The sequence below is a fragment of the Dipodomys ordii genome, unplaced genomic scaffold, assembly GCF_000151885.1.
Source record: "Dipodomys ordii isolate 6190 unplaced genomic scaffold, Dord_2.0 Scaffold205, whole genome shotgun sequence".
In the NCBI taxonomy this organism is placed as follows: Eukaryota; Metazoa; Chordata; class Mammalia; order Rodentia; family Heteromyidae; genus Dipodomys; species Dipodomys ordii.
In genome coordinates this window covers 658,385-680,706 of record NW_012267421.1, presented here as the reverse complement: position 1 = coordinate 680,706, position 22,322 = coordinate 658,385, and the positions used below count along the sequence as shown (strand labels likewise).

The following is a 22,322-nucleotide window of genomic DNA, read 5'->3' as shown; positions in this document are numbered from 1 at the left end:
CACACTCACACACAGTATCTCCTTATGGCTATTGTTTGTGTTTTCTTGATGCTAGCGACATCCTTACTGACAACCGGGTGTTGAGCCTGTTATTTTTAAACATACAAACTCACAAATATTATGATCTCAAGATATTTCAAAAATGCTGAGAAGAAACTTTCAGGAAACACAAAATAGTCAGTGGCTAAAGTCCTTGGGTAATAAAATGAAAGTTATTTTTATTTTGCTTTTTAAATAGAAGGCTGTGTTGCCTGAATGCCTGCAATGAGTGTAAATGATTTTCAGGATCTGTGATTAAAGGCAGAACTGTGTGCTAGGCCACACTTTGACTTCACCTTTGTCTGACCAGGCAGGTGCCGGGCAGTAGAGCAATGTGTGGGGGCAGCAGTGCCCCCCTTAATTCCCCTTCATACAACCCCTTGGGGCACCGCATCATAGCTTTTTCTGCTCAGAAGAAATGGAGCCAGGCCCAGGATGACAAGCCCATCCCTTGTGTGGCCAAGGATCACAGGGGGTTCACAGTGACAGGACAGGTGACAGAAGGTAATCACCCAGTGGGCAGAGGCTAGAAAGGGAGATCTCTTCTCTCAGGGCAGCTGGGAAAGTGGGGGATGACCAGGAGTCTGGGGTGGGGGCAGAGCTGAGCTGCTCCTTGGCCATGAAGCAGGGAGACATCATCCTGACCTGCAGAGCTTTGATTTCTGCCTGTTCTCTGTGCTGAAATCTGTCCCTAAGGATAGCACCTAGTCCCCTCCTGCCTCTTGCTGGCAGGGAGGGTGGCAGAAGAAAGACCTGTGTGCCCACCTCTGGAAAGGTGCACGGCAGGGGCGAGGAGGAGGGGGGGAGAGGGAGACACAGAAAAACATCTAGAGTTGAGGAATTTCCACCCCACAGAAGCACAGGAAATGAAACTCATCAATTTCCAGTACAAACCCAAAAGGCTAACCAGAAAGAAAAAAGCCATCCACACCTGATAAACATCAGGGAAACGCACTGTGCTGTGCCTTTACCTCATTTGACTCTCACACATTAAAGCAGAGTAAAAGCCAAGTGTTGGTGGGGTGGCTGGGGTTCTAGAATCTGGGGAGCTACCAATGTAGGTGTACAATCTGGCACCACTGAGTCACATGAAGAAGAGGCCCCCAGCCGTGCTCCTGGGTGTGAGTCCCACAGAAAGGTTCCACAGGGGACAGCAGGTAGTAGGAGCGGGGGCGAAAGGGAGGAATGGCACCTTCATACAGCACCCAGATGTCTCCACAGCAACACGGCAGATCCATTAAAATCACAGTGCTGAGTCAGGGAGAGGCGTATGACTGATGGGCGTTATGTGAATTTAGAGCGCGTGCGCAAGCACACACACACACACACACACACACACACACACACACACACACACACACATCCCACTGCAGATTTTGCCAGGTACATAGAAATCCAAAGTGAATACATGGGTTTGCCTGCCTGTGGGAGGAGGGCAATGGGAATGAGGATGGGGACAAAGAGAATACGTTGTCTAAATAAATAAAACATGAGAACCCTTGCAGAGACAGGTGACAATCACGTGGCATGAACAGAGCTAAAAATGCCGCTCTGCACTGGAAGTCCAAGCTAAGCACGCAGACACGCCCCGCTGCACTGCACAAGCCTGGACTCACTCAAGCACACACCATCCTCGTGCAAGTTCCTTGGCTCTCTGGTCTTGGCGTAGCCCCAGACTCTAATGAAAGAACCAATGGGAACAGAAACAAGAACCAAGGAAGTCAGGGGAACCTAGAAAAGAGCTGGTGTAGGGGCAGGGAGGAAGGGCTGCTCCTGCTCAGAACTGGGCAACAGTTTGCAGGGGCTTTGCCCAAGGGCTCCTGGAATCCCCTGGATCCTCCAGAGGGTAGATGGACCAATTACAGCCCAACTTCTAGTGTGGCTTGTCCCAGTGCATGATGGGTCCAGGGTGGCTTGTCCCGGTGCATGATGGGTACAGGGTGGCTTGTCCTGGTGCATGATGGGTCCAGGGTGGCTTGTCCCAGTGCATGATGGGTCCAGGGTGGCTTGTCCTGGTGCATGATGGGTCTAGTGTGGTTTGTCCTGGTGCATGATAGGTCTAGCGTGGCCTGTCCTGGTGCATGATGGGTCCAGAGTGGTTTGTCCTGGTGCATGATGGGTCCAGTGTGGCTTGTCCCGGTGCATGATGGGTCCAGGGTGGCTTGTCCTGGTGCATGATGGGTTCAGTGTGGCTTGTCCTGGTGCATGATGGGTCCAGTGTGGTTTGTCCTGGTGCATGATGGGTCCAGTGTGGCTTGTCCCGGTGCATGATGGGTCCAGGGTGGCTTGTCCCGGTGCATGATGGGTCCAGGGTGGCTTGTCCTGGTGCATGATGGGTCCAGGGTGGCTTGTCCTGGTGCATGATAGGTCTAGCGTGGCCTGTCCTGGTGCATGATGCATCAGTCTAGCACACAGATGTCAACACTTTCATCCCCGAGCCAGAAGGCATCGCCCACTTGGCACAGGTCCTCCGAGCTGGCAGAAGTTCAGGGTCGTGACCATGCCACTTCCGCAAGATCTCATTCCTCACCTCCAGGGACAAGGGAGATGGTGTTAGGAAGATCCCCTTTCCCAGGGAAAAGGGGCAGGAGAGGCAGTATGGAAGGGGTGGGCAAGGATAGCGCACTGCCAAGTAGTACCAAGCACTGCCTTTAGAAGAGACTACCTCCTATTCCCGCTAAAGACATCTGGTCACCTCCTCCTTCCTCTGAGGATATCTAGCCCTTGCCTTTTGCTCTTTGTTTACCCTTTTAGCTGTCTGAGCCCAGTTAGAGATTTGTGAGTGCTTTCCAGAGTTTCTAGCCAAGTAACTACTCTACTCTCCCTAAAGGACTCCACCCACCCCTGCTTCAAGGTTCAGTGCTGTGAGCTCAAGTGCGGCCACCAGACATCTGAGGAGAGACTGTGATGGGAGAGAGAGGACTCAGCCCTCTGCCTGAGGTGCTAGCCCTGTCTGACAGAGCTGAGCTGGGCTGTGAGGACAGGCCAAGGGGAGAGCAGTTTCTGTCTAGCATAGGGTTGACTTCCCACTGCTGTGCCACAGAGACAACACTATTAGGAGGCAAGGAGCTCCCCACGTCTAGGCAATGTCACCTCTGTTCTCTGGCACAGAGAACAGATCTCTTTGAGGGGAGAGAGAAAGGGGAAATGTCACAATGTCTCAGGCCAGCCCTATCCTGCAGCTACTACCCAGAAGAGGGTCTTGCCTGTTTGAGACAAGCTGACCACAATCTAACAAATTGTCTAAAGGGAAGAGACTGGCTGGGATGGGAGCTGCAGGGCATAGACATGGGAAGGGAGGCACTTGGGCAAGGACTGATATGGGAAGGGAGGCATGAATGATTGGAGATGATGGTCACACACCTCTTGGTTGAGGAAGCAGTACAGGACAGCAACAATGAAGCCCTGTAGAGCCATACAGAAAGGATCCCATTAGAACACTTGGGCCTGGTCTCAACATGTCCTAGTCTGTCTATTGCCTTCTCTCCAACAGTCTCAGACTGTGACTGGGCCAAGTGTAAAAGGAGAACTTAATCATTCATCCATTACTATGTACAGGCATACATAGTTGTGCGTCCCATCAAGCCAGCCCCCCATGACTCTGATCATCCCATTCATCCCCCTGTAATGAACACGTGGATGGGTGGATGGATGGGTAGGTGGATGAGTAGACAGATATGTAGGTGAATAAGTGGATATGTGAGTGGGTGGTGGGTATATAGGTGGATGGATGGGTAGGTGGGTGGTTAGATGGGTATGTAAGTAGATGAGCGGATAGGTGGATAAATAGATGGATGGACTGACAAGTAGATGAGGGTGGGTAGGTAGATGGGTGAATGGGTAGATGGATGAAAAGATAGGATAGATAGACAGACAGACAGACAGACAAATTGTTAGATGGCTTGTGGGTAGAGGACTATGTGGATAGTTGAATGAACAGGGAAGTAGAGGGAGGGATAGAAGATGAACAGGTAAATAAATTGTTAAGCAGATGGATGGGCAATAGTGGCCCTCACCCCATCATGAAGTTAACCAACTGCCTAAGTCCTGGGTGTAGGGAAGTGGAGGAGGGGTATAGGGAGGGGGCATCACCTGGAAGGAGCCCAGTCCCAGCTCGAGGGGGAGGCGGACACCCAGGCCAACACTATCCGGCAGGAAGTTGAAGATGATGTAGTGAATCCCAAACAGTGGAATGAGGAGAAGTGTGGACCTGGAGAGTCTCCTGTGGGCAGACAAATGCTAGACTCTGAGGACACCCTGGACACTCTGTCCACTCACACAGTCCTCCACCTCCCTGGATCCTTCATCCTCCCCCCGCCTCCCAGCCCATGAGACTCTCCTCCAGGATCCTGCTGCCCCTGTGTCAGTTCTCTTGCCCCAGCAAAAAGTCTTGGCCTCTTTTAAAGTCTAGTTCAAAGGTTACTTCCTCTAGGAAGTTTTCTCCAACTCCCTTCTTGGTCCCAGAGAGCACCTACTTCCCCACGCCCCAGAGGAGGGGCCACAGTACCTAAGAGTCAGCCTAGGCAGAAGGGAAACTGGGTGTCTGGAGACCTGACTTTCTCCTACTGCAAGACAAGATCTTTTCTCATTCTGGGAATGTTGGACTGGGGTATGAATGCCTGCCATAGGAGAGGTGACCACATGGAATCCCCAACATATGCACACATGCATACATGTACATATATGCCCATAGCACCTGCCTACATACTTATATTCACACATATACATATACACATGCACACACACAGTATCAGTACTGAGACAGCGTGGGGAGCTCCTTGCACACACACACACATGCACACACACACACACATGCACACACAATAAAAAGCTCCTTGCACACACATACACACATGTGTGCACACACACGTTCAGTACCAGTACTGAGACTTGGTGTGGAGAGCCCCCTGTGCTGGCTCCAGCTTTCTCAGCAGGATGCGAATAATATTGAGAAACAGCCCGAAGTTCACCTGGAAATGGTGCACAGAAAGGTGGTATCGAGGGTGAGGGGAGGTCCTGGCAGGCCTAGGGTGGATCCCAAATCCTTGAGATGCCAGGTGGTTCTTGCAGGCAAACAGGAAGATAGATAGAGGCTCCAGAAGGAGAGTACGGAGGGCAGGGGAGGGTGCAGGACTCCCCCTCCTCTCCAGCACTGGAAGCAAGGTGCAATGGCCTTGGCATCTGTCTCAGGTCCCTAGTGGGAGCCCCCTGGGTGCCCACTGGGTGCCTGCCCCAGCTTCTCTTCCCCAGTCCAACCCTTCATCCTTGGCACCTCTGAGGATGAAGAGACCACTAGGGAAGCTGCAGCTGGGAGAGAACTAGGGCAGAGCAGAACCAGGGCCCGTTTCCTGGCCCTTGGAACTTTGACACCCACTGTATGAGACCCCTTGAAGAGCGGGATGGGGGGAGAGGGCTGGAATAAAGTGAGGATACCATCCAGAACTAACCCCCACGGAGAGCACGATGGGCCCTTTGATGATCCACCAGTAGGGGGAGCTGTCATCCAAGTCCCAGCACCTGAGGGGAGACAGCCCAGTTGTGCTACACAGAACCCTTCCTAGACACTACGCAGCCACCACACAGCATCACACAGCCACCCTACACCCCCCTACCTTCCCTCTGTACTAGAGCCCTGGGCCCTTCTCTGCCCCCCACATACCAGGGGCCTGGGTCTTTCTCTGCTCTGTTATCCACACCCTCCACCTCACCTCCACACCCTGTGTCCTGGTCCTATGTCTCAGCCACACTGGCCCCCTTGTCTGAGAGGAATCGCCTGCCCTAAAATCTGTCCTTGCTGCCCCGTTCACCTCTCCAATTCCAGAGCCCCACTGACAGGTCCCTGTGCCCCACAGCCCTGGCAGTCCAGGTCCCTCTTCTGCCCCCTAGGTGCAGCCTGCAGTCCCCTCTTGCCTTGCCCTCCCCTCCAGGCCAGGGCCTCCACTCTGCTCCTCTCCCCAGACTCCAGGCCTGGTGGGGAGCAGAGGGTACTGACACTCACGCGGCATCCTCAAAGGCCATCTTGCAGATCACCCAGGTGCCCGTGCAGAGCATGGGGAACCCTGCGCAGAGCAGAGGAGGCTCCAGTTAGGGTTGTGTCCCTGAGATTGGCCCCACGGCCCACCACCACTGCCAGGCCTGGCTGGGGCCCCAGGGACCTCACCTCAGGATCCCCACCAGTCATGTGAAGGGGCTCTGTCTAGACCCATTGGAACTCCCCGCCCCCTCCTCCACGGAGTCCCACCAGGGATACTCACCCCAGCCTGCCAGAACTAGCCACCAGAAGGCTGATCTGGAGCCCGGGGAAGTGGAGGCCAAGAGGAAACTCAAATAGACGGCTTCTGCGAGCAGCCAGCTGAAGTTGGTCATGGTAGCGAAGTGGGAGGCCGCCACTGAAACCTTACACAGGACCTGAGGGCCAGGGCCAGAGGGCTTCAGAGTGGAGACTCCCACCACAGCCCCCATCCACAATCCACAGTGCCCCACTGCTCTGAGACTGCAAGTCCTTAACCATACACCAGCAAGCCTAGACTGACTGAATCCTTGGGCAGCCCCAGGATGGGGTATCATGATATGGTGGTCAGGGCACAGACTGGAGGTCCAGAAGAGATGGACTAGTATGATATGGTAATGGGACAGACTGGGACCCAGGGCTCAAAGCTGCATGGCTAGCCACACAAGCCTCCCCATGCCTCAGCTTTCCACCCATGCAAGGAGAAACTCTTGTATCATCTTGCAGCCTTGTTGCAGTATTAAACAAAACTGCACAAGAATTGGCCACTGCCTGGGATGGGGACACACCTGTTATCTGTTGCCCATCTATGTGGTTAGACTAGGTAAAAGAATGGGTCTGACATCAGCCCAGAGACCCTCTCTACAAAAAGTAAAGCAAATAGGGCTGTGACATGGCTGATGGGTTAGAGTGCCTGCCTAACAAACCTGAGGCCCTGAGTTCAAATCCCAACACTACCAGAAATGAACTCAAAGGATACACCAGTAAGTGTATTCACTGTCTGGGTTTGCTCACCAGCGGGGTTGGGCAGGGTGGGGGAGTGAGCAGTGAAGCCACCCCTGAGCCTAGATGCCCAGGTTTGAGCCAGCTCCACCGTGTAGCTGTGTGTCCATGGAGCAGTATGTCTGTGTAGCCATGTGAGCGTGTAACCATGTGAGCATGTAGGAGGGTGACCTGGCCAGCTGCCCCCCACAGGGACAGAGTGAGGCGTTCAAGGCATTGGAAGATCCAGGAGATCATTTCTGCAAGGGCTCATAGTAAGTGCTCAGTGTATTCAATTATTCATTTCTTCATTAATTAACTCAGGCGGTGTGCTGGTCCATGCATTCACCAGCACACTGTCAGAGGACCTTCATGGTCCTGAGCCTCACTCTTTGCTTCCTGCCTGCTTTTTCAGCTCCTTTGCTCCCCAACAGCACCCTTTCTGTGTGACATCCAGTTTTGTAGCCCAGATTTGAGTCTGTTCCCCACTGAGCCCACACGAGCCCTGCCGCTAACCCAGCAGCAGAGCCCCCTCCTCCCTGCTTTCAGCTTCCTTCCCCTGAGGTCTTCAGATCTGGGTGCATTCTGTCTGCTGGGTGCTTCTAGAAGGAGGGAGCCAGCATGGCCTAGCCACAGACAGAGAGGTTCTGGGAGAAGGGCAGGAAAAGGCTAGATGTAGTGCACTGGGAGCTGGTGTACATGTGGAATATGGAGTGGCATATGAAATGGGAAGAGATGGCATGTCTCTGGATTCACCTGCAGGTCCAGGGAAGGCCCAGGGCTTGGGCTGAGCTAGAGGAGGTGTGGGTGGTTGCACAAGCTCATAGGTGTACTGTCACTGCCCCTGAGGAAGAGGGTCAGCCCACAGGAGCAGAGCAGACCCATCCTCCAGGCCCCTCCTCTAACCCTACACGCCCACCCTCCAGCCCAGTCCTTTACAGTGGAGAAGCCACAGTGGTCCGAGGTGTCACTGTCACCGAAGAGGGCGGCATCCTTCAGGAACACAGCACACGCCTTGAGGATGAAGGTGGCAAACAGCTGGGTGTGGATGTAGTTCCGGGGACAGTGGAGCCTCCTGGAAGGGGAAGGGGGTGGAAGGGGAATGGGTAGGGACCAGAAGAAGGGATGGGAGATGAGGGTGGACAAAATGGAACCAGTGGAAGGCATGGGGGGATAAGGATAGACAGGTGGAGACCAGAGGCCACAGAGGGCTTTCTGGTACCTAAGACAGGGCCAGGCTGCCCTGGACTATGCTGGTCTGGTCTGAGGGGATTTGGATAAACTCAAAATGGAGGAAACCAAACTAAATCATATGAGAGGAGGTGAATGACATTGAGCAGAATCAAGCTACATGTGAACCTTAGCCCCAAGGGTCAGCTGACCAGTACTGGTTTGGACTGGGCATGCCTCTAGGAGCTCTGCATTCAGTTGGAGAGCTCCTGGTCTGATAGAGCAAAGGCTGACATGGCAGGGCACTGCCTGGGAGCCCTGGATGGATATCAGAGACGCCCTCTTCCCCTTATAGGAGGCAGAACACTGGCCTCATAGGGGGGCTCAGACTCAGAAGTCTAAGGAGCCATTAAAACACACCGTGGTCAGGGGAGGAAACAGTCAAGAGAACCCTGGGCAGGAGGCCAAAGGGAATCTCAGAGGCAGAGGGAGCTGGGATTTTGGCAGATATAAACCCTCCCAGAGGAAAGGAGGCAATCGAAGCCAACAGAATGCTCTATGTGAGCGAAACTATGGCCCTAAGAATGAGTTCTGGTATAGAGGAGGGGGCCCATGCCTCGAAGAGTTGAGAGCCTCTAAAGTGCCCAGGCAAAGAATCAGACTTGGTCCTTGGGCAGCGGGGAGCCAAAGAGTGTTTCTGAGGAAATGAGGATGACAAACCTGAGAGCAAGCAGGATGGCAATGGCCACACACAGGGCGACGATGGAGACACTGTGGCCCGCAGTATAGATGACCTTCACTGTGGAGAAGTAAGACTTCTGGGGCAGCGCACGGGGGAGAGAGAGAATCAAGCATCAGCCCTCAGGGAAAGGGAGACTGGGAGCCTTTGCAGCTCTGCCTGCCGAGTGAACTGTGGCTCTGGGAATGCCACAGGAGACTCCCTCCCTGTACGGAGCCTCTCTCCTGCCCAGCAGGAAGTGGGGGCTGATGGGTGGAAATGTTGAACACTGGCTGCTGTAGCTCTGGGTGCCAGGGAGGACAGCAGAAACTGCCCATCCCTGGAGAATGACAGGGCCTCTGCGCTGACATACATGGGGACACAGCCTCACTACATAAAGGGAGTGAGGCAGCTTTGAGCAGCAGGGAGAGGGAAGATGCTCAGGGACCAAGTGTTTGGATCAGACTCCTGCCTGGTCCCCAAAGATGCAGGCAGCAAAAGCCAGCTCTTCTGTGCAGCTCAGAAGCCCCAGGGCCTCTTCATCTAAAACATGGCCACTCCCATGCTTCCAGCACTCAGGCCTGAGCAGAGGGAAACGGATGTTCTTTATAGGGCCCTGCTCCACAAAACTCTGGGAAGGGCTGGGTCTGTGCAAGCACACATACACACCACACACACACACCACACAGAGATATACACACCACACACACACACACCACACACAAAGAGATGTACAAACCACACTCATACACACACATCATACACACCACACATATACAGCAACATAGATGCTCACACCAACACATATGATACACACATGTACAAACCACACTCATATACACATCACACACCACACACACCAACACAGATGCACACACCAACACATACCACACACACAGCTTCACACACTACACACAGACACACAGACACAGACACACAGACACACACACACACACACACACACACACACTCGTCCCTCCAGGCTGAGGACTGGAGAAGGTAGGTACTTGCTTGCCCAGCAAAACAGCAATCACCATTTCCTCTGGAACCACCCAGAGCTCTCCGTGCAGGAGTCCAGGTACAAAAGGGGCCATAATATTGGAGTCCACACACATCCTGGTCTGCCCTCTACCTCTCCTCTCCCTCTAAGCCCTGTGGATCAGTCTTGTACGCATCGACCAAACCCACCTTTGCAGACACTCACTGCCCCCTGCCGGACACTACTGCAACTACAAGTCCAGAGAACAGTGGCAGTGGGAAAAGTGAAGCCTACAGGTACATAACTCAAACTGTTGTTTGTGGCAACCCAGACTGCAAGAACCAGACTGCAAGACCCCAGGACCTCTTACCTCCTCCACCAGGAGCTCCAAGGGCACCGGGCAGGCCACAGGGTAGGGTGGGAAGGGCTCCGACCAGCCTTGGACCGTACAATCCCGCTTCACTGCTCCTGGGGTGCAAACCCACAGTCACAGCATGCCTTCCCTCCCCCTGGGCAGGATGGGAACACTGGGTCCAAAAGCTGTGGGGCCAGGGATCCTTTCCCACAGAAACCAGGCTCCAGGTTCCCCTCTGCAGCACCTTCTCTTATCTCCATGTGCTTCTGTTAGACAGAGCAATCCCTAGTACAGGGCAGAGTACTCCCTGCTTATGGAGGGACCATATACCTGGCACCCACGCCAGGTGAAGAAGAACAGAGGCACCCACTCCACCCCCTCCACCCAGTCCTCGTAGCTAGAAACTTGGTGGCACAGGCCCTGCCTCCCCCACCTTCCCAACACGCCTTGCCCCTGCTGATGCTCTGCCCTCTCCCCCTCCACCGGAAACTAAAGTCTTACTCTCATGGGGTGGGGGGGACCCTCAGGGTTGCCTGACTTGTACAGGGCTACAAAAGTAGAGGGGAGGTTGGTGTTCAAATCCAGGTCGCTCCTCCCCCAGAGTAGAAACATACCCCACCCCACCCCACCCCACCCCTGATGAAAACAACCTTTCCTCATTCAAAGTCCCTCACCTGGCTCCAAGCTGAACTGAGAGAAGAAATCTGGGCAGGGGAGGGTCACCCACTCGCCAGAGCTTGCTGTAGGCCAGCACAGCAGACCATCCCATGTCACAGGGCAGACTGAGAAGAGCACAGGAGAGATGGAAGAGCAAGCCCACCAACAGAGTGTCTGGCCCCTACTCCGAGGGATGAGGCTGGAGGAGAGGGCAGTAAGGAAAGCCCCCACCCCTCCACCCTTAGCTCCATACTCAGGGAGGTGTTGGATGTCTCCTCGGCCTTCTGCACACAAGCATGCTCATCCTCCCTCAGCTGGGCAATGAAGTCACATTCTGGAGGTCCATAGCCCAGAGCCTGTGGGAGGATGACAGGGTGAGCCAAGCCAACTGGGTTCTAAGCCCTCTCGCTTCTCAGCCCAAGAGACAGAACAGACAAAGTCCTATGCTTTCCCTGACCCTGACCCTGGGCACAGGCCTGCTGTGTTCCATCATGATGGGCTTGGTGGGGCAGTGATCCTGGCATGGTCTCCTCTTGTGTAAGCATCCTGCTTTGCGCTCCTGCTCCCTGGAAGTGGTTCTTCAGAGTAACTCCCCACCCAAGGCTGTCTGTGTACTAGTCATGGAAGCTTGCGAATGTGTAACTTTACGTGGTTAAAGTGCTTTGCAGATGTGAAGTGGGGAATCTTGAGCTGGGCCCAGGCCCTTTGTTATCTGAGTGGCACCATGCCACCACAACGGTCCTTCTAAGAGGACAACAGCAAGGCCAGTGCCCGAGAATGAGGTGAAGTGATGGAGAGGAGAGGAAGAGAGATGGAGATCGCATCATAGAAGCTATGCTGCTGCCTTTGATGCTGGGGGAAGCGGCGCAGGCCAAGGAGAGGACAAGGAAGAGTATTCTCTCCTTTGGCTTATGGAAGGACACCACACTGCCAATAACTCAGCTATTGTCTAATGAAAACAATTTTGGAATTTTGGCCATAGCAAGTTCTGCTTTCAGAGGTTCTCAGGCAAGAAAATGGTAGATAGTGAGAGAGTACATGGATGAGTACATGAGCACTCGGACTAGTACATGGGGGAGCATGTGAATGGGCTGTGTGGGTGGATGGGTGGATGAAAGGATGGATGGATGGATGGATGGATGGATGGATGGATGGATGATGGATGGATGGATGATGGATTGATGGGGAAGGGAAGATGGATGGATTGATGGAGGATGGAGGATGGATGAGTGAGGATTCTGTATCAGGCCTTGAGGTCTATGGAATTGGAGCCCATGTTATGAGACAATCATTGGTTCTAGCACCCCAGTGACCCCTCACTACTCTAGCATTTCCCTCCCTAAAATGGAGCTCTTACTGTAGTATACACACAGAGTTGAGGAAGGGGTGTCCTCCTCTCAAGCTGGGGAAGGGTAATAAAGTTACCTGCACTGCCCCTGGATGTCAGCCCTTGACAATCAGATCCATTTACCATACAGCCCTGGTCAGTAGTGTGGCTTTATCTTTTACACACAAGAATCTGGGGGGGAGGGGCAATTCCTCAGGTCACACAGCTAGTTTCGAGGCTCCAGGATTCAAGGCCAAAGTTCTGGTGTCTAGGGTCAGGTACATCAAGGCTCTTGGAGCAACCCCTGAAAGGCTGGGGGAGAATCCAGCTGTAGCACATGGGGCTCACCCAGGACCTTGTGGCTCCCCTCCTGCCCCCTTGGGCACTTGCAGTGGTAACTTGTGGCCCTTGCCAGCACCACTATGGTTCAAGCTATAGAGGAATAATTGGTAGCCAGAAGCTTCTCAAGTGAAGGGACTCATGGGAGTCTCAGAACAAGAGAGCTGGCATCTACTAACTCCTCAAGCTCAGTGATTCCCAGAACCCTCTTCCAAGAAGCAACCTCTCTGGGGGGCTGATTAGATGGAGTAGCCTCAGGGTAGGGAGGCTCAGACCTTCTCCAGAAGGTGACCTAAAAGAAAAGGAGGACCTCACCTCCCAATTTTAAGGCCTGTCTTAGACTGGGTCAGGGCCCTGTGCACCCCAGGGGGCTCAAACAAGCCAGGGATGTATGCTGTCAGCACTGGAAGAGGGAGAAGGGAGCCCCAGGCTCAGGCAAGGCTACCCCAACCACTGCCCGGCAGCCACCTGGGATGTGTGGTGGGTGGATGGAGGAAGGAGGAAGGGAGGGAGGAAAGAAAGGAAGGAAGGAGAGAGAAATGATCTGGGGAGGGAGGGAAGGGAGGATAAAGGGAAGAAAGACTAGGAGGGATGATGGATGGATGGATGGATGGATGGATGGATGGATGGATAGATGGATGGATGGATGACAGGGAGAGAGAGGACTGGAAGAGAGGGATTGGAATGGAGGGAAAGACTGGCAGGGATGATGGATGGATGAATGGATGGATGGATGGATGGATGGATGGATGACAGAGGAAGGGAGGGAGAAAGGGAGGATAGATGGAAGGAGGGAAGGAGTGAGAGGGAGGGAGGGAGGAAGGGGGGATGAGAAGGATGAGGAAAGGACCCCAAGCTGGGAAGGAGAATGGAGTCTCCAGTTCAGTCCCCAAGGGCTCTGTGGCTCCCAGACCCAGAGCCCAGCAACAGGGCATTAGGGTCTAGCTGGCTACTCACGACTCCCAACTGGCTCAGCAAGCAGAGGGCGCAGGTACCCCACATCCCGCTGTCCATGTTGGGACTCCACAAAGGCTCCTGCAGTCAGCTAAGTAAATCTTGCCTGGTTTTCCTCCCCGATGGTCGCTTCCCCTTCCAGGTGGCTGCTTGCATAGGCAGAATCACCTACTGCTGAATATTCACCAGGGTGGCAGCACAGCTGTGCCCTGGGGCCCAGCCCTGAACAGGACTCTGTGTCCTGTCAGGGAGGAACTGGCCCAACACAGCCCTTCCCTTCTCTTCTGGGTCCTGACATTCATTCCCAGGACCTTCACTTCAGTTAATCATTGTTCCCCACCATGTTCTTCATATGACCCTCACTGGATAGCCCTTATCCTGCCTCTCTCAGGATGAAAAGGCCTCAGGAAAGAACAAGGAGGCTCTGGCTGCTGGAGGGTGAGTTCTAAGCTTGAGAGGCCCAGAAGAGCTGGGCCTATGGCAGAGAGATGAATTTTGCAAAGGAAACAGGGCCTCAAAGAGGACATAAGCTGGCCAGGTATGTGTCCCCTTAGCAAGACCTGCACGGTGAGTGACCGCTGTCCGTTTCAAAGCTCCTGACTTCATCTGGGGCCTGTCCGAGCCTCCAAAAGTCCTCTTGGCAAGAGGGGAAATCAAGGCAGGGAGGCAGTCTCACAAAGGGATCCACTTTGACTAGGACAAGGTAGTGCTTCAAAAGCAGAAATTAAAGGACTTACTCAGCAATTCAAATTATTTTGAACACTGGTCATGATTGTTGTAGTCTTGGGTTTTAGACTGCAAGATCTCTAGAGACAATGCTCCAAACCAGCCTGGACCTTGCACAGAACTTCAGAATTTGAAAGTAGATTTCATTTTCTAGGGCCATAAATGCTCCAGAGGCTGATGGGCTCTAACAGCTAGAGGTAGATCTCTATCCACAAGCCCCTGGCCACAAGCTGGAGGCAGCAGGTATGTTTACAGCCCATGGAGGTCGTGAATATGGAAGTGTCTCTGCCCACATGGCATCTGCATTAGGCGATGTCTGACATCAGCAGACCTCTATTTTTCCACCTTGATTCACACTGTCAACAAGGCGCTGACAAATACTTTGAAAAGAAAATGTGTACCACTAAAGCCCCAGGCTGCCTCAGGTTCTTGTGTGGCCTTGCCTGGTACGGACAATGCAGAGCTGAACAGGACGCAGAGCGCCTCCGTGGCTGGGTGAGGAGGATACAGGCTGAGCGCAGAAAGCTGAGAAGGCCTGGATTAAAAGGGGATCTACAACCTTCTTCCCATTGCTTCCTTGGAATAGCACCAGGAAGAATCTGGGATTCATCACTGCACATCCTTAGCCCCACTATCATTAGTATGAGGGTGGATACTCATTGGAGCTGAGGTTGGCAGTTCATAGTAGTGAACATCATCTAAATGAGAGGTTCTTCTAGGGAGCATGTTTGCCCTGACAGGAGACATTTGACAAAGCCTAGGGCAGGGAGTGAAGACAGATAGCTGCTCTTACACATCTACAATGCAAGGAAGGCTACCACCACCTTACATACAAGGAATTCTCTTGTCCAGAGGGTCAGTTACACTGTGGCCCCCAAGACTCTCCCTAGGTCCCTCCATCTGGGAAATGCAGGGCCGTGGGCCCCCTTTCTCTAGCTCTTTATGCGCACGTGCGAGCGTGTGTGTGTGTGTGTGTGTGTGTGTGTGTGTGTGTGTGTGTGTGTAGGGCTCAAGTTCTGCTTTCACCAACTTTTTCCAGTTGTGCATTTGCCCAGTGACTTCTGAGTTTGTTTCTATATCTGGACATGATCATAAAGCTAGCAGCTTTCTTAGACAGTTGATGGGATGAGCACTGGAAAGATATCTGAAGTACTTTTGTATAGGGCCTAGAAAGGTACATAGAGTACCTTGTATATGTCCTGACCCCCAGGGTACCATCCTTGATGCTATGGTGAAACAGGAGTAGATTACCAGCTAATAAAGGTAGAACAACTGGTTCTTTGTCTTTTCTTTTCTTTTCTTTTTTTTGGTACTGGGTATTGAACCCAGGATGTTGTACTTGCTAGGCAAGCGCTTTGCCACTGAGCTACATCCCAGCCCATCTTTGTATGTAATAAACGTAATCTTTCAGTCACATCTGTAAAGTATAAATCTAAAATGGTTTAAACCCTACCTATAAAACAGTAGAATAATAATAATAAATAGTAATTCATTTTATGACCTCAGAATAAAGCAGACTTCCTTATGTAATAAAACGAAAACCATACAGGAAATATCAATGATTGAACACATCAACATTAGAAATAGTGCATGCACAAGGTGTGTGCTGGTGGCTCACACCTGTCATCCTAGTTACACAGGAGGCTGAGACCTACATGATCACAATTTGAAGTCACCCCAAGCAGAAATGTCCATGAGACTCCATCTCCTAAATAACTAGCAAAAAATGCAGGCTATCAGACTGGCTCAAGTAGTAGAGCTCCAGCTACATAAGGAAGAAAGAACACATGCAACTCAAAACCAAACAAACAAAAACTTACCCAACTTAAAATTCACAAGACCTGCGTAGACTGTTCTCCAAAGATCATACATATATGAAAAGTACTGCCAATGAATAAGTAAAATAAAAGTAACTGGAAGTGAACATAGAGAATCACTATGGTAACAATGAATGGCGGCGAATCTAGCAATGAATGCAAAAGCTGAAGAAAAGCAGGCTATTTGTTTCCAAGTATCTCCCCCCATACTTTAAACACAGAGGGGAAATAGTGGGATTTCAGTGAGGAAGCATCAGACATTCAAAGTTACCACCAGTCATGTTAGTGAGATATGATTAATGAGAAGTCATATTAATGACAAAGTAAAATGAGAAAATGGTGTTGGTTCTTCCCAAGCCATCACATAAGCCACATGGAGGATGGTGGACAAAACACCAAGCTGTCACAGACTGGGGAACCCATGGAGATGGGAATGGATCTCAGGACAGAGAAGAGACATAGTTTATTTATAGACTCATGCTAATACTGATTCCTTGCTTTTAATTCATGTTGTGTGATTGTGCAAGATTTACCATTAAAACACACGGGAACACTGTGTGCTGCCTTTGCAGTTGTTATGTAAGTCTGAAGACTGCTCAAACAGGAAAGACTTAGTTAAATGAGAGACAACACTTCTGAATGTCACATCTCAGAAGGGACCCATACCAGACTTTACAACTTAGTGCAAGGGAGGAAAATCCCTGCTTTTAAGAGAATGGACCCCAAAAAAGCACATTTAAAAGTATTCAACATCATCGGCCGTTTCAGAAATATAGATTTCACCATAAGGTGTCTCTGCACACACAGGAAAGGCTAAGATTACAAAACCATGGATACAATCTTGTCAAGAATTTGGAACATCTAAAATTCTAGAATACAGAATAACACAGCTTCTCTGGAAAGTGGTTAGGACTCTCTAGAAAACAGTTTAACTATTGAAAAGAAAGTCTCATTCACTCACTCACACACACACACACACACACACACACACACACACACACACACAAAACTTATATAACCAGTCATCTTCCTCTAAGTTCAGATTTATCCAAGTGAAACAAAGCTCATCACATAGAGACTGTATGCAAACACACATAAAAGGTTTATTTGTAACAGCCTAAACCTCAAGATACTTGAAATACTGTACCCATCTCTGGTGCATGGATTAACAAATCAAAATATCTGTGTTACCATAGGAATGTTATTTAGTAATAAAAAGGAACGCACCTCTCACACACAGAACCACAGGGGTGAAAGCCCCAAAGCATTTACCTAAGTGGAAGAAGTCAGACTAAATGTGATTTCTGCCACATGAAATTCTAGAAGTTTAAAAATAGCAACAGAAAGAAGCTGAGAGGCAGCCAGAAACCTACCAGAGAGGATTATGTATGGATTAAAAGGCAAGGAATGACTGCACAGCAGTGGTAATCTCTGTTACTCAATTACATACATTCGTTAAACTTCATCAAACTGCCGTCATGGTGGGCCATTTCTTCATACATAAATTGTTGGTCAATAAACCAAATGGAAATATATAGGTTTTCCAGTAGAAAAAAGAAAGTTGCACAACGCATGTATGTAGAAAGTTTAATTTACTTTTGCAAAAAAAACTGTATATATACCAAAGTTTTAATGTCTGCAGATGGTGAAATCACAAAAATAAAGTAGATGAAGGGGATGTGGGTAATGACCAAATAGAGCATTCTCTAATTCCAATATTGTAGTTTTTGAGACAACATTATGTCCTATGGGTACAATTAGATGTCAATTTAAATTATGGTGGGATGTGCATGGGTTTTCTGTGTGGGAGAGGTGAGTGTGGGAGATGGGCATCCGCCTGTCCATCTGTCCATCCGGTCACCCAGCCCACCAGCAGGTGCAGCCCTTGATAGCTGGCCAGGGGAGGTCTCTGAGGGCCCCTGGTGGTGGACCTGGGCAACTGCAGCAGTTCCAGCTGCAGATGGGGAAAGACCAGAGGTGGGTCCCTGCTGGGGGCTGGGGTTGGGATTTGGACCAGGACTTCCTTGCTGAAGCAGCTGCAGCAGAGGGAGCTTAGAGCCCCTGAATCCTGAATCCCTGTTTGAGCTGTGGCTCCCTGCCTGTTTCCCCAGGCCTCCCCTTCTGGGGTGGGGGTGGGGGTTGGGGAGGAGTCAGAAGGGACCCTGCAGATTGAAGCCCCTCCTGGGCCTGGCCTCACTCCATAGGGCCTTGTGGAGCCCTGCCCTTCATAGCCGCACTGACCAGGGGCTCATTGGGGATGTCTGTGGTTCTATAGGTGAGGGTCAGACATGGTGCTGGGACCCTGCTGTGTTGGCCCTCAACACTCAGAGAGATGGGAGCTGTAGCAGGTCACTGTGCGTGCCATGCAGGACCGGGTCAACGCTGTTGTCATGAGACTAGGTTTGTTATGATGGGAGAAGTCCTGAATAAGAGATGAATTCAGTCCACATCTTCTCCCTCTGTTTCCGAGAAAGTTCTGACATGCCCTGGGCTGGGTGACATGGATTCACCCTGGGCCCTCTGCTATTGGCGACATGGGTGGTCCATAATGGATACTGCCCCAGCCTCCAGAACCATAAGAAACAAACCTTTCTGTAAATTACCCCTTTTCCTATCTCCCATATTCTGTTACAGCAGCACAGACACAGTAAGACAGTGCTGAGTTGGGGGTGAGGGTCAGGCAGACTGAGCATCAGGCTGAAGGCCCTTGGAACACATCTGAGAATCTGACTTGGAACCTTGGGCCCTGAGTGCTGAGTTAGTCTCTACTACTAAGATTCTTCAGACAACTCCTAATCCCAAAGTGAATTTCCTGCTGGATAGAAAGGGGAAATGAGGGACAGAATTCCATATGTCCCCACAGGACAGGGGACACACTATTCAGGGCCTGCCTTTGGCCTGGCTGCCCTACCTGCAGCTCAAGATTGGGTTTGTCCTTGACGCCTCATTCCCTTCTCATGAAAGCAGAGGCCTACTGAGCACCTGGCAGGGAGAGAGGGCGAGGCAGGTGTAGAGGGAGGGGGCACTGAGACACTGTGCTGTAGCCCTGACCTGAGAACAATGCGTCACCTTGTTCTCCTCAGCGGAAAAAGGCTTTGATTTGTACATGGATAACTTGCCGCTTTATAAACTTTAAACCTCTGGAAGACTTTGCCCTTCTTACTGCAGCAAGCCTGACTGAGGGGCTACTGGGAGATGCACAGATGATGATGCATGAGCCAGGCATGAAGCATCAGCCTGGTTTTGCAGAAGGAGATGGTGGGGGACCCCAGGTTGTCCAGGAAACTGTTCTGTGGGCCTAGATAGACTCAGCTCTCTGGACCCTAGCCCTAGCCCCAGCCTGTGGGCCCAGCTGCCTGCTCTGACTATTTGAAGAACCACAGGTTGGTTTGATGCCAGACTCTAAGCCAGGTGGCCTTGAGCCACAGCCCATGTTCTAACAAGCTGTATGTATTATATATGAGAATTGAGTATTTTAACTTTTTTTTTCTTTTGGCAATGCTGGGATCTGGACTCAGAGCCTTTTGCTCAATTGAAAGCCACCAAAGGTCCCCAGCCCTTTTGTGCCTTAATTAATTTGTAAATAGGCTTAAATTGGAGGGGGGAGGGCCAGTTGTGGGGCTTGAACTCAGGCCTGGGTGTTGTCCATAAACTTCTTTGTGCCCAAGGCTAGTGCTCTACCACCTGAGCCACAGTAATGCTTCCAGTTTTTAAGGGTTCGTCGGAGATAAGAATCTCACGGGGGACATTTCTGTCCTGACTGACTTTGAACCACAATTCTCAGATCTCAGCCTCCTGAGTCGCTAGAATTACAGGTGTGAGCCACCAGTGCCTGGCAATAGTCTTGATTTTTATGGCTTCTCACCACTATCCTACCTATGTCTCCCAGATAGCTTGGATAGTTTTACCACCATGCTTGGTTTGTTGATTGAAATGAGGTCCTGATAACTTTCTACTCAGGCTAGCCTCAAACCACAATTCTCCATATCTCTGCCTTCCAGTTGTCTGGGTCCTAAGTCTGAGCTACTACACACAGCAATATTTATTTTTCAGTACTGAGGTTTGTGCTAAGTGCCCTGTGCTTGCTAAGCAAGTGCTCTCTCACTGAGCCACACCTCCAGCCCTTTTAATTTTTAATGAAATTAAAATTAAAATGGCAGAGGCAAGAAAGGAGGTGGCCACAGAGTCTTGGGCAAGAGGAAAAGAGTCTGAGATGGAGACCACAGGCTCCCTGTGGACCTCCTCCTCCAACTCCTACCAAACCCCACCCACCCCTCCATAGGCTGCCATTTTCAGGCAGTCCTGCTTACCCAGCCCTCTCTTCCCTAAGCCCTTTGCTTCCATTTGCAAATCAAGATGACCTGGTGCAGCCAGATACCTGTGCTCTGTCTGGAGGACATCAAGGAACAAGCAAGCCTGGTCCCTCTATGGGGGGCTCTTGACACTCCCCCAGATCCCCTTTAGAGATTCTGGGCCTGGGTCCCAGCACGGGGGGGGGGGGTGCTGACTGTTACCTTTGACCTGAGAACGAGTGTCCAGGGAAGAGCTCTTCCCAGCCTCCCCCTGCAGCTTAACCCCCACTCTGCCCACTCTTCTTCACAATCCACAGGTCTGCTTCCACTAATAACCCAGGATGGGAGAGGCAGTAATCCTGGGGACTGAGGATGGGGCTGGGGCTCAGTGATACCACATCTCCCTGTGGATAGTAATTTATGCACAGAATGTGCTGCTCTAGTGTGGAATTTTCATCTCTGGAATTGCCCCCAGGAACAAGCCCCCAGATGCATGGCCAGGGACCACAAAGTAAGCTGAAGAAATGTAGACCAGAGATGGGAAACAAGCTTGTCTGGCCCACAGATGGGCAGTTTGGAGCCCTTTGCACCTCCCTGCACCACCTTTTCCAAGAACAGAAAGCACTCAACAGCTCAGATTCCATCCTGGCTTTGCCTTTTCCAGCTGTGTACGCTCGGAGTCTTGACACTGCCTTTTCTGTCCATGCAGCTGTATGCGGTTCTCCTAACCTCTCCGGTTTGAAGAATTCTTGTCTCACAATCCTGCCTGCCACAGGATAGGACCTTGTTATTTCTCAAATCCCTAACTTTCCGCTCATTTACAAGTGCCCAGTGAAGCAACACATAAAGTCTTTGCCCAGTACAGGCTCATGGCAAGGTCATGGCCACAAGGCCCATGGACACTCTGGGGGATCCATCCCGAAATTCACCAGTGCCAAGAGCTCCATGCCTACCAGGAGCTCCAAGCTCCACAGGCCTGGCCTCTGCTGTGGCCTCCCCTTGGGACCCTGCTTCTTGCTTCTCTGCCTATATCAGAAATAATGCCCTGACCTGTCTAAGGGGCCCATCTGCAAGGCTTTGCTCCCGGACACTTCCCTTTTCCTCTCTGTTCAGTGAATGTCTTCTGCCTCCTACACCCCATGTTCCAGGGACTCATGGTGGAGGAGCAGACAGGCAAGCTGGGAGGGCCAGAGTCAGAGCCAGGGTCAGGGAGCTGCAGGCCAGCCTGAGTGCATTATGCTTGGTGTGGTACTTGGGCCTGGAGAGGCCTAGAAGGGAGGAACAGGATGGCACACTCAGGGGCAAAAATATTCATGGCAAAAGGAGGGGCTGAAAATGTGGCTTAGTGATAGAATGCTTGCCTAGCATGCATGAAGCCCTACGTTCAGTGCTTCAGTACCACATCAACAGAAAAAGCCTAAAGTAGTGCTGTGGCTCAAGTGGTAGAGTGTTAGCCTTCAGCAAAAGAAGCTCAGGGACAGTGCCCAGGCCCTGAGTTCAACAGCAGGAATGGAAAAAAAAAAAAAAAAGGAGTCACAGGTAAAGTGCAGAGCAAGCTCTGGGAAGTCCTTCCCTGACCACTGAGCCCCAGGTGACTTAGTCTCATCGCTCTGCTTCAGATTTCCCATCTTGCTAATCTGTGTTGTAGGCTTGGGGCTTTGCTAAAACCTTGCCATCTCCAGCTATGACCTGGGCAGTCACACTCAGGTGACAGCAAATACATGCTCATAGGTACATATAGGCACCCATACACATATGTACATGTGCACACAGACATACACATGCACACACACACACACAGACCCATGGACTCATTCTCATGCACACTCACACACCCATGCCTGAGGAGGACGAGGCCTTCCTACTTCCCATGTCCAGCAGGTTGAGTACCTGGGGAGGTGAGGACTCTCCACTTCTGGTGTCCGTCAGGTATGAGTCCTGTGGAGGACAAGGACTTT

General features: G+C 51.5%; 1 protein-coding gene across 1 annotated transcript; it reads right to left on the bottom strand.

Annotated features, from left to right (window-relative positions):
• Nucleotides 1–18,608, bottom strand: Ghrhr (growth hormone releasing hormone receptor). Its single transcript, XM_013035128.1, has 14 exons — nucleotides 18,583–18,608; nucleotides 17,943–18,108; nucleotides 11,163–11,265; nucleotides 10,927–11,034; nucleotides 10,268–10,365; nucleotides 8,921–9,018; nucleotides 7,970–8,105; nucleotides 6,294–6,447; nucleotides 6,038–6,098; nucleotides 5,487–5,556; nucleotides 4,918–5,009; nucleotides 4,132–4,261; nucleotides 3,403–3,444; nucleotides 1–2,569 (listed from the first exon to the last, which is right to left on the bottom strand). Exons 1-14 carry the CDS (start codon nucleotides 18,606–18,608, stop codon nucleotides 2,444–2,446), a joined length of 1,410 nt encoding a protein of 469 aa, XP_012890582.1. The 3' UTR covers nucleotides 1–2,443.
• Nucleotides 18,609–22,322: the final 3,714 nt, after the last annotated feature.